This window comes from Candidozyma pseudohaemuli (assembly GCF_003013735.1).
Source record: "Candidozyma pseudohaemuli strain B12108 chromosome Unknown scaffold00013, whole genome shotgun sequence".
In the NCBI taxonomy this organism is placed as follows: Eukaryota; Fungi; Ascomycota; class Pichiomycetes; order Serinales; family Metschnikowiaceae; genus Candidozyma; species Candidozyma pseudohaemuli.
The window spans coordinates 201,154-217,159 of NW_020194447.1; the positions used below are offsets into that span (position 1 = coordinate 201,154).

At 49.0% G+C, this 16,006-nt stretch overlaps 4 protein-coding genes across 4 annotated transcripts; 2 read left to right on the top strand and 2 right to left on the bottom strand.

The window, feature by feature from the left end:
- Positions 1–512: 512 nt before the first annotated feature.
- Positions 513–2,252, bottom strand: GAT1 (Gat1p; the record flags this gene model as incomplete). Its single annotated transcript, XM_024859596.1, has 1 exon — positions 513–2,252. The coding sequence occupies one exon, from the start codon at positions 2,250–2,252 to the stop codon at positions 513–515; it is 1,740 nt and encodes a 579-aa protein (XP_024712265.1).
- Positions 2,253–4,766: 2,514 nt separating this feature from the next.
- Positions 4,767–5,417, top strand: C7M61_004275 (uncharacterized protein; the record flags this gene model as incomplete). The annotated part of the gene is made up of 1 exon (XM_024859597.1): positions 4,767–5,417. One exon carries the CDS (start codon positions 4,767–4,769, stop codon positions 5,415–5,417), a length of 651 nt encoding a protein of 216 aa, XP_024712266.1.
- Positions 5,418–5,781: 364 nt separating this feature from the next.
- Positions 5,782–6,795, bottom strand: CUE5 (ubiquitin-binding protein; the record flags this gene model as incomplete). Its single annotated transcript, XM_024859598.1, has 1 exon — positions 5,782–6,795. The coding sequence occupies one exon, from the start codon at positions 6,793–6,795 to the stop codon at positions 5,782–5,784; it is 1,014 nt and encodes a 337-aa protein (XP_024712267.1).
- Positions 6,796–15,333: 8,538 nt separating this feature from the next.
- On the top strand, positions 15,334–16,005 carry BRG1 (GATA-type transcription factor BRG1; the record flags this gene model as incomplete). Its single annotated transcript, XM_024859599.1, has 1 exon — positions 15,334–16,005. One exon carries the CDS (start codon positions 15,334–15,336, stop codon positions 16,003–16,005), a length of 672 nt encoding a protein of 223 aa, XP_024712268.1.
- Between the last annotated feature and the right edge of the window lies 1 nt (position 16,006).

Here is a 16,006-nt window from a genome sequence, read left to right on the forward strand (position 1 = left end):
GTTGGACGGTATTATATAGTACTATGGTGAGAAGTTGCGCTTGTGAGTTTGGCAGCCCAGCAAGAGAAGGAGATGGCTGTTAAAGTTGCTGATTAGGCTGGCAATTGAAGAAGAGTGATTTTCAGCTTTCGTTGAAAATTTTGAAGTTTCAGAAGTATGTGTTTGGTGATTCTGAGACTATACGGTAGAGCCTCTTACTATACTGAAAAATTGACACAATGATTGGAAGCGACAGTTCATGATTCAATGTCATTTCATGCTTCCTCAAATGATTGAAAGCAACGTTAATTGATCCAGTGCCAATTCATCCTTTCTCAAATAACTGACTTCCTGGTGCAAGAGGATCACCTGCCAATCCATGACAATCCATATGTGGTTGCAAACACATGCATCATCAGCTTCCCTTCCAGACATCAATATCTTCTTCCAACAGAAATCCACCAAAATCACATCTACATACTACACCTTCCACTCCTCGTAAGTCTATTGGTCTATGTCACCGTCTATCTATATTACAAAGTCATGCTGAGCCAGTCCCACTTACCCTCGTCATCCTGCCGTTCAAACACATTCTTCTCGTCGATCGCAGGAAGCTCCTCCTTCACCACCGAGTTCAACTCGGCCACCTGTGATCGTTGCGTCCACAGAACTGGCGAATTGGATGAGCTTCTTTGCCCTCGTTGAGGCAGAAGCATGGACGGCTGCAGAGGAGCGTTGGGTTTGGAAACTGGCGGGGTTTGGCCTGGTTTGCGCCGTGGGTCCTTGGTTTTGCTTTTGGTGGTGCCCTTTTTCTGTTCTTTGTCGTGGGGGGTCGGGTTGTTATCGTCACCGTCTGCCTTGGTTTTGCGATTATTCTTTTTGGGGTCGGCCTTGGCCTCGCTCTTCTTGCCGTCCTTCTTTTTATCTGCTGTCCGTGCTCTTTTCTTGATAACGTCTGTCTTGAGACTGAGCGGCCTGACGGTTCCGTGGAGCTTCAAGAACAAGCCACAGGCGTTGCAAAGAGGCTCACCTTCGGGGTTTCTTCTCCACAACGGCGTTGTTCGAGTGTGACAATTCGTACACTCTGTACGGCCGTTTTGTAAATTGGCATTCGAGGCTGGGCGGTTTCCTCTCAGCTCTGCTTCCTTGATGCTCTCTTTCCGAGGCCTGCTATCTTTGCGTTTCATGGGTGGTCTTTGGGTTCCTTGGAAACTGTGTCTCGAAGGCATGGCTGGTCTGGGAGCCAGGGAAGCAGCCGACACTGCAGCCGGTGCATCGTCGAAAAAGCTGTCGTTCCACAGGCTCAGGTAGTTCAGCGGGATGCCCATTCCTTCTCTTTCAGGGAAGCTAAATGCATGGTCGTTCACTGTGGAGCCCAGACGGCTGATTGGGGTATCTGAAGGAACATAGGCCACCAGACCGGGAACGGAGCCCAGGCCCAGACCGTCGTCTAAATCGTAGGGACTGTTCCAGTTTGCGTCTCCTCCGAAATATTCAGCCACACTAACCAAGGAATTATCCTGACGAGCAAAGGAGTTGGACAAGAAGGAAGAGGGACCTGCTGAAGGCGGATTATGGAAAGAACCGGAAATCGATCCAGAAATGGAACCAGAAACGGACCCTGGCAACGCATACGGATCGTACAGCAGCAGAGGCGTCTGGCGTTTGCTGGGTGGTTCAGCCACATGGTTATGGATGTTGATGGGACGAGGAGCACTCAGCAGGATTCCTCTGGCGTCGGTAAGCGTAGCCTGTGAGCTGCTCATGGACATGCGGGTGGGGTTCTTTAGCAGCTGGGAAAATTGGCCCTGGTACGGTTGTCTAAACGAGTCGTTAGGGCCTTCAAAAGCAAGCGGATCAAGCAGAAACGAAAAACCGTTATCGGTGCCCAAATCCAACGGATCCATGGCGATGCCAGGATCTTCTATCTTAACTGGCGCCCCAGCCAGGCCTTTCAAAGCAGCAGAGAGGTTCAGATGGTGGGTCGGTTGCACGGCAGGCAGAAACGGAGCCGGTCTTTTTCTGGAAGCATCCGAGGAAATGGAGCCAGCCTTTCCCGAGGACGCAGATTGGTGTGTTTTCGCCGGCAGGTCGTTCATGGACGAGGCCTCGTAGTCCTGGCCTATTCGTCTGATATGGGCAACATAGTCGAACTCGTCGTGGCCTGGATCGACTCTGGAAAGTTCCGGCAGCTGGTCAGAAAGGCCCGGGTGGTGAAGCAAAGGCGACAGCAAAAACCCCAGAATGCTGGACATGTCGTGTTTTTGGCCCATGGTGTGCATCATCCTCCAGGTCAAGTTTTCCATTCTTGTTCGATAAGGAAGAAGGTTTTTGGCGTTTTTGTACATCAGCCATAGCAGTTTTGCGTTGGACTCTTCGGTCATTAGGGCTGCCAAAAGGGAAGGAAAAGAAGATGGAGTAGTTGCTGAAGCTTCGGCGAGAACTTCCCGGTTTCTGTCGAATTTGGCGCCTGCTAATCACTGGTGATGAGAGCCGGCCCGAAAGCACCAGGGCCATTGGCCGAGGGTAGCACCGAGGGCACAGTCGAGGGCTTTCGAGGGCACATTCCCAGGGGAACACCCGCCGCCACTGTGGGCGGACCAGCCCTCGGAAGTGCCGCCGTTCGTCTTATCTATGTGGCTTGTTCTGCCTTCTCATTGGTGCGATACCACCCACGCCCTGCCTTAGACGCTGCACAGACGACTGAGTTTCCATCCATTTGGGGCACTGGTGGGAGGCGGAATTTGCTTTCCCTCCGGGGCAGAAATCGCCATCCTTCAAATGCTTTTCCATTTTTTTTTTCTATCTTCCCCTCGTTACCGTCGGTGCATCTTGACGTCTCGCTAACGCTGGTAGGCTGTATTTATGCAGGGCTGAGAGAGTTTAGGACGATCCCGGGTAGGCTAGCGCCTCATCTGCTTTTCCAGGGTGTACCAGGCGAGCGATGTAGAGTGCGTTTTGGCAACTGTTCCCGACACCGCTACTAGCGGGTTATGTGCGTTGACGAAAAATCGATCTCAACTGGATCGGTGTTGCGTGGGTTTTGGTCATCTGAAAATTGGTCTGTTGCTGGATATTGCCTTTTTCTGTATTCAAAACCGTGGTTTTTACTTTGGATGAACTGGGATTGGGGGATATGGGACGCACGGCTCTAAATGTAGGGATCCCGGTTCATGCAGCGTTTTCGTCAGTCTGACATTTTGCTGTGCACCGCCGCTGCTTTGCACCGCCGCTTCTTCTGATGAGATTTGGGGGAGAGTGGAGGCAAACTCCTAGAAGGTTTTATTCCACAAAGTGACAAAGTAACAAAGTGGATTTGAGCGATGAGTCGGGTGCTGGGAATGATAGCAGAGTTTTGCTGTGCTGTCTGAATTAAACTTTACCCCTTACGTTTGATCAGATTGAAATGTAGTTCGAAGCAGATTGTTTTCGAGTTTTGGATTGAATATATGGCAAACGGGATATCCGCCGTTTAGATCAAAACGGGAGTTTGGTCTTCGCCTTCTTCAGTAAAACGAACCACCAGATACCACAAAACGTCAAAGTAGCCCTGACTTCACCACACCCCGCTTACTTCCTTGAATCAAAACACAGACCGTTCCAAAGTCCGAATCGTACGGCCAATAATCATAAACCCTGATGTATCGCTAACCTTTGATTCTCATGACCCCTCCCCTGAATACCCCTATCACCACCTTCAATACAACTCCAATCTCCTACTACAGCATCTACATCCCCCTTTATGCTTCAATCAACACATCTCACGAAAACACGACCACCTCCAGATCAACAAACAAAGCCCATCGGAACAATCGAACGTCAAGAAAAAAGACAGTGCCTTTGGCTGCAAATGAGGGGCCCTGCACCCGTACACACACACGAGACCAAACCGTTGAGGCTAAGGAGGCAGGTCCAGTAGTTTAATTTTTATTTGGGGCATCTTGCCGAAATAAGCCATTTCCAAATATTCTGCTTCTCTTTTCGGGAGATTTAGACTTTGGGGTACTGGTGTCTCGTAGTGAAGGTCTCAACGAACCTTAATGATGTCAGTGAGCAGTTTGCAGCCATAACACGCCACTTCGTGGGGTGCCCCAATACTATTTTCTAAACCATAAAGAACCTTTTGAAGGGTACAGCTTCTGGTATACTATCACCAAAAAATACCAAAACCCATATTTTCTCAAAAAACTACACTCACCGATTGCTTCTTCTTTGTGGCTTCGATAGAAGTCCGAAAGGTCGCTCGCAGCAACACCTCACACCCGTGCACCACGCCAAACCGCGCGGCTCTGTACCGAGCACGGTGCCAGCAGGTGGGAACGGCCGTCGACGGCAGGGCCTGGGGAGGTGATTTTCATAAATTTGCTTACGGAATTGGCGTCCGGATCGATGGAGGGCTCCCCCACGCTGCCCCCACTTCTGCCCCGCCCCCAAAAAACGGCTTTTTTGGGGGTACCACCACCAGCCCGGGGCCCCGCACCCGTGCCTCCGGAGCGCATTCCCTGGGCGTATTTTTCTCCTTGCTCTGGCGCCAGCCCTCATTTTTCCACCACCTTTGTCGTCTTTTCCCGTCGACTAAAACCACCATTTCAAAAAGGCCTTGAAAGGCGTATTAGGCCAGAACCACCCTCCTAGCCTTCTCGCAAGAAGTCGCCTGCCCGGCCGCCTCCCCACCTCAAAAACAACACCTGCTTCGTTAATCCACCCTTTTTGCCCCCCTCCAAGCTGTTCCCACAAATCCTTTCCAGCCGCTAGGCAGCCTTCTAATCACTTCTTTCTGCTTCGCCATGGCCGCTAGTCTTTCAGAAATATACCCCAAGCGGAAGTTGGAGTTGGAGGACATCACAAACAGGCACAAGAAGGCAAAAGGCAAGGAGTACTTCCAACCCGTGCAAGAACGGCTGCCTTCGCCTTCGTCGCCTTCCCTGTCCCTGCCCCACAAGCCCCGCCAGAAATCCGTGTCGTTTGAGCTTTCCCGCAACGAGCATTACGAAAACCTGCCTCTTTTGACCCCAAAGGAGGACGACTACGACTCCGAATCCCACGAGGAAGAGCCAGAGCCAGCAAAGCCCCAGCAGCTAGACAGGAACCCGGACTACGTGGCATTGGCCGCCACGGCCGACATGTTGGCCTCCACGAAAGCAAAAATCGAAGACGACTTGACGGAACTCTCTGCCCTCAGGAAAGCCGCCAAGTTCGAGTCCAAGCTGGCCTTGGTCGACTTCTACGTGCGCCTCATTTGTCCCGACGCCTCCTCCAGCTCTGACGCCAAATCCCACAGTAAAGCCTCCGATTTGCCTCAGCAGCACCGCATAGTATCCGCCCCTTCTGTCAACTGGGCGAAATACCACCCGGGCTTGCAAAATGCCTCGCTATCTCACGACTGTACGAACGATTACGAAAAAGTGTTCAAGGGGTTGCACATGTTTCCCAACTGACCCCGGCCTGTTATGTCCTGTGTATATTATCACCACCCGTTATAGACCCAGCGTGTCTTCACGTTTGGCCTTATAAATAGCTTACCAATTCGGCGTGTAGCCCATGGGTCCATGGCGCTGTAAATAGCTATTCATATGGTATAATACCGATGTAGCCTAACTAGGCCCTACACTTAAGCTATCGCGACTCAATTTTGCAACAATGCACTAAACAATAATTAGATCGCAATTATATAATGAGGATACTATATAAATGTTGATTACTTGAGAATTTGCCTGTAGCCGCGTTGTATTTGTGTATATCGTATTCACGTCGTACAGACATAATTGGCCTGCTTTGCAGACCTCATATAAGGAATATTCATCACTTCTTATTCGTCGTAGCTGTAGCTGGCTCCTCGTCCTCAGAGTCTGTCACAAGGAAAGCATCCAGGGTCACTGGGACATCAGAGTTGAGTGGCTGCCATTTGGGCTCCTCCTTCTGTCCAGGGCTCTTTTCACGCTTGGGCAACAGAGGGGGCTTGTCCTGCTCGAGGTTCACCTTTTGGTTGAAGTCCAGAGACAAAATCTCCGGATCCTCGTCAAAACGCTTGGCTCTCTGGTTCTGGTTAAATGACAGGCCACCCAAAGCGCCAAAGAGCTTGGGGCTTTGCGTGCGGTTCTGGCTATCTGGCTCCTGGGAGAACTTCTTTGAGAGACCCAGCACCCAGCCGTTGATTGTGGTCTTGGCCTCCTCGAAGCCCTGGGTGAAGGACTCCTTCAATTGGTCAATTTCGTCAGGCGACTCGTCTCCTGGGACAGGCTGCTGGTTCTTGCGGCGATGCTGAGCACGGCGCTTTCTGTCCTCTCTCTCGAACTCCTTTTGCAACTTTCTAGCCAAAAGTTCGTCGTCCGTCAATTCCTGCTTTGGAGGCACTGGTGGAGCTGGAGGCGTGATGTCAGGAACGAAGGTCGGATCCAGAATGTAGAGAAGGGCATTGAATGCAGGGTCAGGTTGGCCCTGAGAGGCGATAAGGACAGCCTGGACATACTTTTCCTCGACATTGGGGAAGGCATCCTGGAGGTCCTTCTTGACCCTCGAAAGAGGTGAAAGTGGTCTCTCAGGTGGAGGAGGAGCCCCTCCTTCTTCCTCTTGTTTCAGCTCCTTTGATCCTGGCTCCTTTGGCTTGACTGCGGTGGTTTCGGTGTCCTTGTCCTCAGTCTTGTCTTCATTCTTGTCTTCCTTATCGTCCTTGGTCGTCTCCTCGTCCGCCAATTCCTTGGACTCGTCGTCTTTTGACTCTACCTTGGAGGAGTCAGATTCAGTTGACTTCTTTTTGTCGGAATCGTCGAGATCAACAGGGGTCGTTGATGCAACCAGCAATTTCTCTTTGGCCATTTTGATGATAAGGTGAGTATGCTGGTCACAGTGATATCGCGGGGGTCGGCATGGTCGTGCGCGGCCAGATTGCTCCACAGTTAGCATGATCGGCTGTGTGAAACAGGCATTGTAGGCTGTTTTTGAATAAAAATATGACTCGATCGGAATTAATGTTTCATGAATTTTACGTCGCCTAGAATGGAGTTGATTCTAGGACTCCATCAAGAAGACCATTTAGCGAACTCTGAGACACAACTATGAATGACATGCATTGCTTTCAGAAATTGTTATTTTTGAATCATACGAATCTTCGGTGATTCTCTCTTGGGACTGAATATACATATAAACAAAAATTGTAGAATTTGTGTGTTGTGTCCTTACAGTATGTTCAGACATTTATAGCTTTTTGGAAAGTAATGACTAAATTCGCAGCCATTTATAATTAGTACGCATCACGGAAATAAACACACCAACAAACTCATTACATATTCTGAACTCATCATTCACATTAACATTCTCAGAAAGAAACGGATAAAGACCGAATCGATGATTCATGTTGAAAAAGACAAAAAACTACCGTTAACAACTATAGAAGTATATATAGTCTGCTGGCATGCTTCAGGCAACAAGACGACGGGATAGACCTAAATAAGTAATCTTATTAATATAAGGGAAAAATGAATAGGTATGAGCGATTATTTTGACTTCATGGGTTTATTTTAAACTATTTAGACGGTCCCTCCCAAACCCTCCACGTGACCGCAGGCCCATCGCTATATAAGCTGCGATTCTGCAGAGTTTTTCCTCATTGATAGTAATTTATTCTTCTCCGAAATATGCTAGAGCTTGGTATCACTTTCCGCCATTGATATCACAGTGTGGACAGCGGAGGTAAAATATATGGCCAGGGGCTCCGTGCTGTGTCTGTTTGAGCAGTCACAAGGCGTTCTTGGCCGAAATCTCTTAACTTCTTTCTCTTTTAGACTTTACGGGCCAACGTTAGGGCAATAGAAGGAAGGCTCTGGCATTCTGCTACTGTCACAATTTGCACAACGAGACTCGTTGTCTTGAAGTCTTGGTCTTTTGATCCTTTGTACTCTGGTAGCTCAATGTGAGATGAGATGAATCAACTCGATTCAGCATTTGTCGTGGGATATTGTTGAACGGTGGCTTCTACTTAATGTGTTGACCATGTCGTTGCCGATGAACCTCTTTGTGTTGAATTACAGGCGATCAGGACCATGAGTACCATTGAAGAGACTCACAGACTGACCAGAGGGACCATTGACGGTCATTTCCTACTTGAAATAATCGCCTGCTTGTTCTACGTTGGCAATGAAGCATTTCGAGTTCTCGTTTACCACATCTGACGAGTACATGGCCGTACCTTGTATCTCAGTCAAATACCTTCAGTCAAACTCACACAAATCAACCTGCCAGATAACTTTTCTTCCTTTAAACTGTCTATTTGTACACAGCTGATGCAATTACATAGATGCCGCCTCGAAGGCACTTTTAGGCGTTGTTCTCGGCCTTCAACTTCTCCTTGACTTCCTTCAATTCCGCCTTTCTTCTGTTCAAGTCCAAAATTTCACATTCTTCCCAAACGTGCTTGTCGTGGTGGCAGTCCACGGAGCCGTTGGCACTTTGTCTAAAGAGACACGTCTGGTAGAGGGCAAAGTAGGCAGCACATCTGTCTCTCCACTTTAAAGGCACTTTGTACTTTTGCAAGTCATCCTCGGAAACTTTGGTTAGTAAATTGCGTATAAGCCGGTTGAATAAAACACATACGAAGAGGAGGGTATTGTGTGACAGCCATTTTTGGTAGAATAGGTAATGGGTGTTCTCGTCCAATGGGGTTCAGTGTGTTTGAAAATGTTGATGGGTGAGGCCTGTGTGCAGGCCGCTATCAAGAAAGCAGAGATTCTATTCGGATTTCTACAAGTAGAGAGGTTGATGAAACGGGGGCAATGGGGGTCGTTCATGTGGGGTTTTAGAATTTCCAGGTATGTGGAAGGTACAACTCGTGTTGTTGTGTGGGCTTCGTTTGGATGGCTAAAGCGCATAGGTGGATAATCTAGAGTCTCCATGTATCTCCACCAACCATTCAGTAATGTCCCTCAAATCTTCATTTTGATTAACAAACTCCTGTTTCATTCTTCCCGATCACTCCCCAGTGTCAAAAGCCTCGTCTCTGTCATCTTATCGGGGGTCTGTATTCATGCTATCTAATGCTTTTCAAGTCTCTGCTGCAACGCAACGTACTGACACTCGTAAAAAGCATCCTTGGTGGCGCTGCAAAAAGAGGTGCCCTTATTGAGACACTTGTTGTATTCGATCCACTTGGCAGCACATTTGTCTCTGTTCAAGAAAGGAACATCGTGTTCGTCCAACTCCTTCTGGGAGGCTGAGGTTAGTAAAATATTGGGAAAGTGAAGCAGCGTGGTAACATACGGATTGGGGGAAACTCGTACGCCTGAGCAGCACCCATATTTGTATTTTGTGGAGGTTCAAACGGTAGATGGAACTCGGAAAACGAGCATTTTGATGTTTCTCACACTGAGTGAGATCACGTGCGCTCAAGCAGTTGGAAGGTGTTCAGGCTGTAGAGTAGTCCTTATGGAAGCTGTTTTTAGGTAAATTTCTATCAAGAGTGATTTTAAGAAATCAATTCAATGCCGAAGCTTTTAAAATGTTGGATTTGTGATTGCCAGCTGACATGAGGATGATAGTGCGCTCGAGAAGCGAAGTATGATGAAGATGTGGATTTAGATTATCATAATGATAGAGAATTTTGGCCGTTTTCATGATTTTATTTTTCTTTGAAAACGGCACTTTGTTATAAAAGTCTGCTTGGCTACACGGTCGATCCCTCTATAGCTCACCAGTAGATAGTGAGTAATCTCATGGACCCTAATGCCGTTCTTCGATAATCAGTAATTCAGATTACCCTGGGGCTTCCGAAGTCAACTTCAATCATAAAAAATTAAGTAAACGAATCACATTGGGTCAAAATTGCATGAACCTTCACCTTATCCCGTATGCATCCACAGGGGACTTGCATCGATGTGGTGCCATTCATGATGATACTCTATAATTCTTGCGTCCATCCCTCTGTGTTTTAAGCGATTTAACAGCTGAAACTCATGTACACCAAGATTTGACTATCTGAACCTTAATTCAGTGCATGCTCTTGGCACTGAGATCTCGATCTGGATCTCATAGAAGCCGGAGCCTAGATTTCATTTGAAACCAAATTTGACTTCAGAGCTTTGAAACACCATTGGTTCTTATACGATGCACTATGGGTGATTCAGCCTGACATCGTGGCCACACCACCATTGGGCCAATGTAGCTTGCACTACGTCACATGGCCCATCAGATTATATAATAGTGATATATCCATGGATAGTGATACCGAAGCAAAGAAAATAATGAAGCATTGCTAAAGCTTTTTCGCCGAATATTAAGGCATCTAGGTTACGAAAATGCCGCTCTGAAACCACCTTCGGAACAACCGTGAGTTACATCCGTGTGCGGTTGCGGACATCAGGGAAGATACATGGACTACGGAAACATGAACCATGTTACATTTTGCTCGACCACGCCCCACACTGATCTCATTGCTTTAACGCTTTTTGGTGATGTTTCTCGAATGTCGTAACCCGTTAACTCCATGTCTCGGGTAATGCGGCGAAGATGTTCTCAATATCGGCTGCAACTTTGGATCCGAAACCTCACACGAGGCACAAAACAAGCCCTTCCTCGTCAATTCAAGCTGAAACAGATGCCCAGCCATTCGCCTCACACTTATCTGTTTCATGTTATCCGCTACAGGCCATTCGGTGAGACAGTGTCTCATGTGGTGAACCGCTGATATGCAAAGAGAGCTAAACATGCTGGGCATAGGGGATGTGGAATGCGTTTGTCAATTGCATTGCTGGGGGGAATGCTTCTGTCGGAACTCTGAAAAAGGATGGGGTGATGTTGGCACGTTGCTTCGGGTTTCATGTCTGAAACAGTTCTATCTGGTGCCTTGTTTCACGATATGCCTATGATGTTGGACCCACCCTGGACCCACCCTGGACCCACCCTCCCAACCACCTACAATCCAACAACTTCTATCCCATCTCCGTTTAACCGTACCCTCCTTCTCGTACCAATTGGCTTTGCCGCAAAACGACGCCTCGATCGGGGAATCTGCATCAAGCAAGATTTGATCGAGACCGCCCTGACGGCTTAGCAAACCAGGCAAGTGTTGTTTCCAATGCACCCACCAGACGACTCGGGCAAAACTTACAAAATCAAGGTGAAATTCACGAGATCCGTAAACCCAACACGCCTGTCACACAAAGCTCTTTTGTGTGAGGTTTCTCAATACCGGCCAGGCTTATGAAGCATTGCCGACGCAAAGGCCTCGTAGTTTGCCGAGATAATATTACCCTCTCGGATGTGGCCCGGGTAAGCTCCACGGGGCTAGTTTCACATAGACGAAGTTTGGGCTCCACAAAGAGGTTCAAAGAGGAGTATTGCGGTTAGAGTAGGAGAGCAAGAAAACAAGTATCACAGAAGACAATGCCCAAAGGGGAATTTACCGGAACATCGGGCTAGACCAACAAAACACCACCACTGCTTCGTAAGCACGCTATCAAACTTCGGCGCCATGCTTCTGCGTCAACCTTATTTTATCAAACTTCTGGAAATCCCCTCCCCGAAAGTTTGTCTTAAATCATGCATGCGTCCCGTCTGACCCTTGTCTTTAGCAGATACTCCAGCGGCAGTTGCTTCGTGACATTTCAAAAGCACTTGAGGCGGGAAACGGTGCATTATGCTGGAACCGCTTAGGGCAAACGGAGGGGAAAAATTTGCAAAAACGAAGCCCCATGGCAACTTCTGCCGATGGATCGTGGAGGTGCCGGAGGATCGCCTGTTCCTGAGGGACATCGAGTTCGCAGGCTTAGCGATCACAAAGCAGGTTCCGATGGGACTAGCCAATTTGTCAATTTGACTAATTGCGGCGGAATTTCTTGGAGTGGCTGGTTTAGAGTTTAAGCTTTAAAGTAAGGAATCCTGGATTGGTCCCGTGCAAGAAGATGAAGCTGTACCGACGATGCTTCTACAGAATTCTTCCGAAGCACTTTTGTGACAGAAAACTACTAAAAACGCATCGGGGCCACACGGCGGATGGCACCTCCTGCTTCAAGGGTTTGCGCATCTCCCTGGCGGCTAATTCCACAGCAATGGCGGGCATTGAGTGACTTTAGCGAGATGTAAATAAGGTGACGATGGTGGCAACCATGAAAAGCATGGAAAAAGCGCTCAAAAAAGTTTTCTGGAAAAGTTTGGTTTTTTCAGGTCCCCTCCATGACGGCCTGTAAGTGCCTCCCCCGGACATATCACTCGTATGCTACACCTTTTAGAGATGCAGAGGACATAAGGTGATTAAGCGCTTGGCGTGGAGGTAGTTATGGATTGTGGCAGTTTAGAGCGGCATTTAAGTGAGGTGTCTAAAAAGGCCGTTGATGGGGGGTCGATCCTCGCACTCTGGAGATGCAGATAGATAGGCTTTTACGGTTGACGAGGAGATATGGCACCGTAAACTCGCGAGTTTCTAGAAGTGTCATGTCGGCTGAGAACGACCTTCCTGTTTGGGACAGGCGCGGGCGCTTAAGCGAGATCGCCTAAACCGGAAGGGTGTAGAAGGCCAAGCTCTGTGCAGGGCCACAGCATGATGCGTGGGTTTCGATGCATGTAACACGCATTATCGCGGCGAATTATTTGGGGGCCCCCAAAGCTCTGGGCGGCTACATAACCAACACTGGTTCCCCCGGTGGCCGTTGCAACACCCTACCGGACATAAGCGAAAGGTCTGCACCTCGGATGAGGTCAACCTCGGAAGGATTCGTTTCTTGTCACAAAGCGCATAAGTCACAAAGGGATCGACAATGCGTGGCGCGGCAGAACCCTCCCTCCTAATCTCGAAAAGTTTATCCGAAAAGCACCCGGAGAGATAACGCTAAAGCCTATTTTTCCATGACAACCAGATCCTATACTCCTTTCCACGTCTATGCACCCGGTGCTAATTTTGTAGCAATAAACCCGATCACGCCCAGGCCCTGAGATAGACCCTGAGATCGTCTGCACACAGGCCCCAGCCTCCGAGGCCCTTTACTTTTAGAACCCCCATTGTGTGCCCCGTATTACGAGCTGTCAAATACAGAATCTACATTAGTTGCCTTATCGCATATACCTTCTTATCTTGGCATGGGTGGTCCAGGGCACCTGATGATCGGAAAGCGCAATCGCTAAAAATCCCACGGTTAGGTTTCCTTTTCCTACACCTCTTGCCCAGATCCCGCCCCTAAAATTGCAGAATTTCTCTTAACCTCGCCTGCTGCCCTGGACCCACAGTGACATAATCTTGTGTGCTGAAGCCCTGAGCATGACGGTGTTGCTTGCATTCGGGCGGTTGGATGCGCAAAAACTGATAATAGACTTAGTTTTGGCGACAAGGGACATAGCTGATTTTTTGGCTTCTTTCTTTCTTCCTTCTCCTTCTCTTAATTTCTTCTTTCACCTAGCGCTGCAGCCGTGGCGTCTTCTCACAACCATTACTTCGATGCATGAACGAACCTATTGTAGGAGTTAAGATGGATGGTTTTGAACCACACCGAGGCCAAACCGGACATAAAGCTTTTGCTGAGATTGCCGCTGGAGATTGGCCAGATTCGGAGCGGCCGGGGTTCTTCACTGTCTCAAGGGTTAAAAAAGGGTCCTGCTGTTGGAGGCTAAAATACACTGGAGGAACGACAAATGAGGCATCTTTTACCCGTGACGTCGGAAAAACATCTCCATCTTTTTCCATTGGCTGAAGACAAGCCCCAGAGCCACTCAGTCGTGTGGTTGTGAGTATTTTCGACGTCTTTGCCGTGACATTTTTCGTTAACCACCGGAGATTATTCATCGGAGTATAACCATCGGAGACGTTGTCGTGGCAACGAACCCGGGGTGATTTCTGTCGACGACAAAACGCCCAGCGTGTTATCACGATGTAGATTCCAGGGCTTCTAAGATAGGGGCAAGCTGTAACTGAATTTGGCTTGGAATATTCGTAATTTCACACCAGGGACGATCATCAGAGATCCCGTTCTTGGATAAACTAAACCAAGCTTTCAAAGCGCCGAAAGGCTCTAATCTCTGCACACACGGGCGTTTTCTAGAATGCCTGTAGGGCTTATGGCTGGCTTCCAGAAATCGTCTGATTTCCATGCACCTATCCGACGCACCCCCATAAAACTTAGTGATTTCGACATAACTACAAGGTATCAACACTCCCGAGTGCTTCAAAACAAATCATAGCCCCTTTACCCCCTTCGGAAGTACACATCGGCCCAAAACCCGCCGATAATAGCCCAAGCCCCGGTTTTTGGGCGGCACGTGCGCGGTCACGTGCCATTATTTTCCAAGCATAAGATCGGCGTTTCCAGCACGGCCTACATCCTCTGTCGATCATTGACCTCGCCAAGGTATCGCTGAACGCCCCAGGACGTGGACTCCACACTGACAGGGCTCATGTGGATGTTTGCGGTTGCAGCAAGAGATCCCAACTCAACATTTGATGCAAATCTCCATATGATTGGGGAGCTGGGGGACTACTGGGGTAGGAAAAACAAAGAGATTCAAACCGTTTTGGCACCTGCCGGTTTGGGAAACTGAAACCGTGCCATCTTATCTTGCAAGAGGCCAGTTTGCAACGGCATTTCGACCGCACATTAACCGTCCAGCGTCGGAGCCAATTAATGCAATTGAGCCACAATGATTTTTTGTATTAGCTAGCCATTTCTCCATAACACGCAACTCACAACCCCAGAGCCTCCAACGAGGGGGTTGCCCTGGCCAACGGACTAACCTTAACAGGAAAATAATCCTACAAATTAAGGTTCCATAGGGGGCAAGGCCGAGAGGTATGCAAACGATAAACAATCAATTGCACACAGCCAATCTGATTATGAACAAGCAAAAGGCGCAAAGATAGCCGCAACATCACGTTGGAGCCAAGATGACTCTCTGGGGAAAACACGAGAAAGGACGGTGCCTGGAATGGAACGGCTCGCTATATGGAGATGTAATTCCGCCATATAGCGGAGGTGCAGCACGCACGGAGTGGCAGGAAAGAGAGAGCTTTGTGCGGGAGGTGGCACCAGGCGTGCTGCAATGCACGCCAGCGAACGTGCGTGCTGCAGCATTCCATGCACCACATATTTTCCTTTGCCCTTGTGTGCCGCACTGCAGCTCGTCTGCTGCATGCATTTTCACGTTCATGAATTTTATCTCGGCTAATGAAACCTTAATGCCTCGCCTGATCAGACCTCTACATACTACCGCCTGTCAAATATATATAACCCACCCGCCCCGTTTTTGCAGCCGTTCCTCGAATCCCAAACTCCCACATCCCCACCTCTCGTTATGCCCGCCGCTACCGCTACAAAAGTGAAACTCCCTTCCATCTCAGAACTCACGAGCCGTTCAATGGCTCCGCTGGATCCCCTCCACAACATGATCTCCTCGAGACCTCCCATCCTGCCCCTGAACTTGCTGCCTGTGCTTAATCCAAACCCCCAGCGCCACTATCAAAGGCAGCACAGCTATGACCACATGCAGCCTCCTCCTCCAGTTTCCTCATACTACTCCTATGGCCAGGCGCCACCTCATCTTCAGTACCAGCTGCCTTACTACGTGCCCGTGTACTACCCGCTGCCTCCCATGGTGAGCCTGCCTCTGGCCAAACCGGCTGCAGACTATAGGGTCCCAGAGATCATCAACAAACCCATGAACAAGTGCCACAGATGCGGTACTACGGAAACGCCAGAGTGGAAAAGAGGCCCCAACGGGTTGCGGACGCTATGCAATGCCTGTGGGCTTTTCCATGCCAAGTTGGTCAGAAGAAAAGGAGCCGCCTGGGCTGCCGAGGAGGTGCTCAACAATAAGGTGTGTAAGGGAAAGAACGGAAGAAGGATTCTGGTGAAGAAACAGGCGCTAGACGAGTCGAAAAAGAGACTGAAGCAGGCGCAGGTGATTGAAATTCCTCCTCTTCCGTACCAGCAACAACAACAACAACAACAACAGCAGCAGCAGCAACAGGCTTCTCCTCCAGCATCCAGCACTCCTGTTTCTACAAGCTCCTCATCGGCGTCACCAGTGTACCACGAATACCCCGTGTACAGGTGAC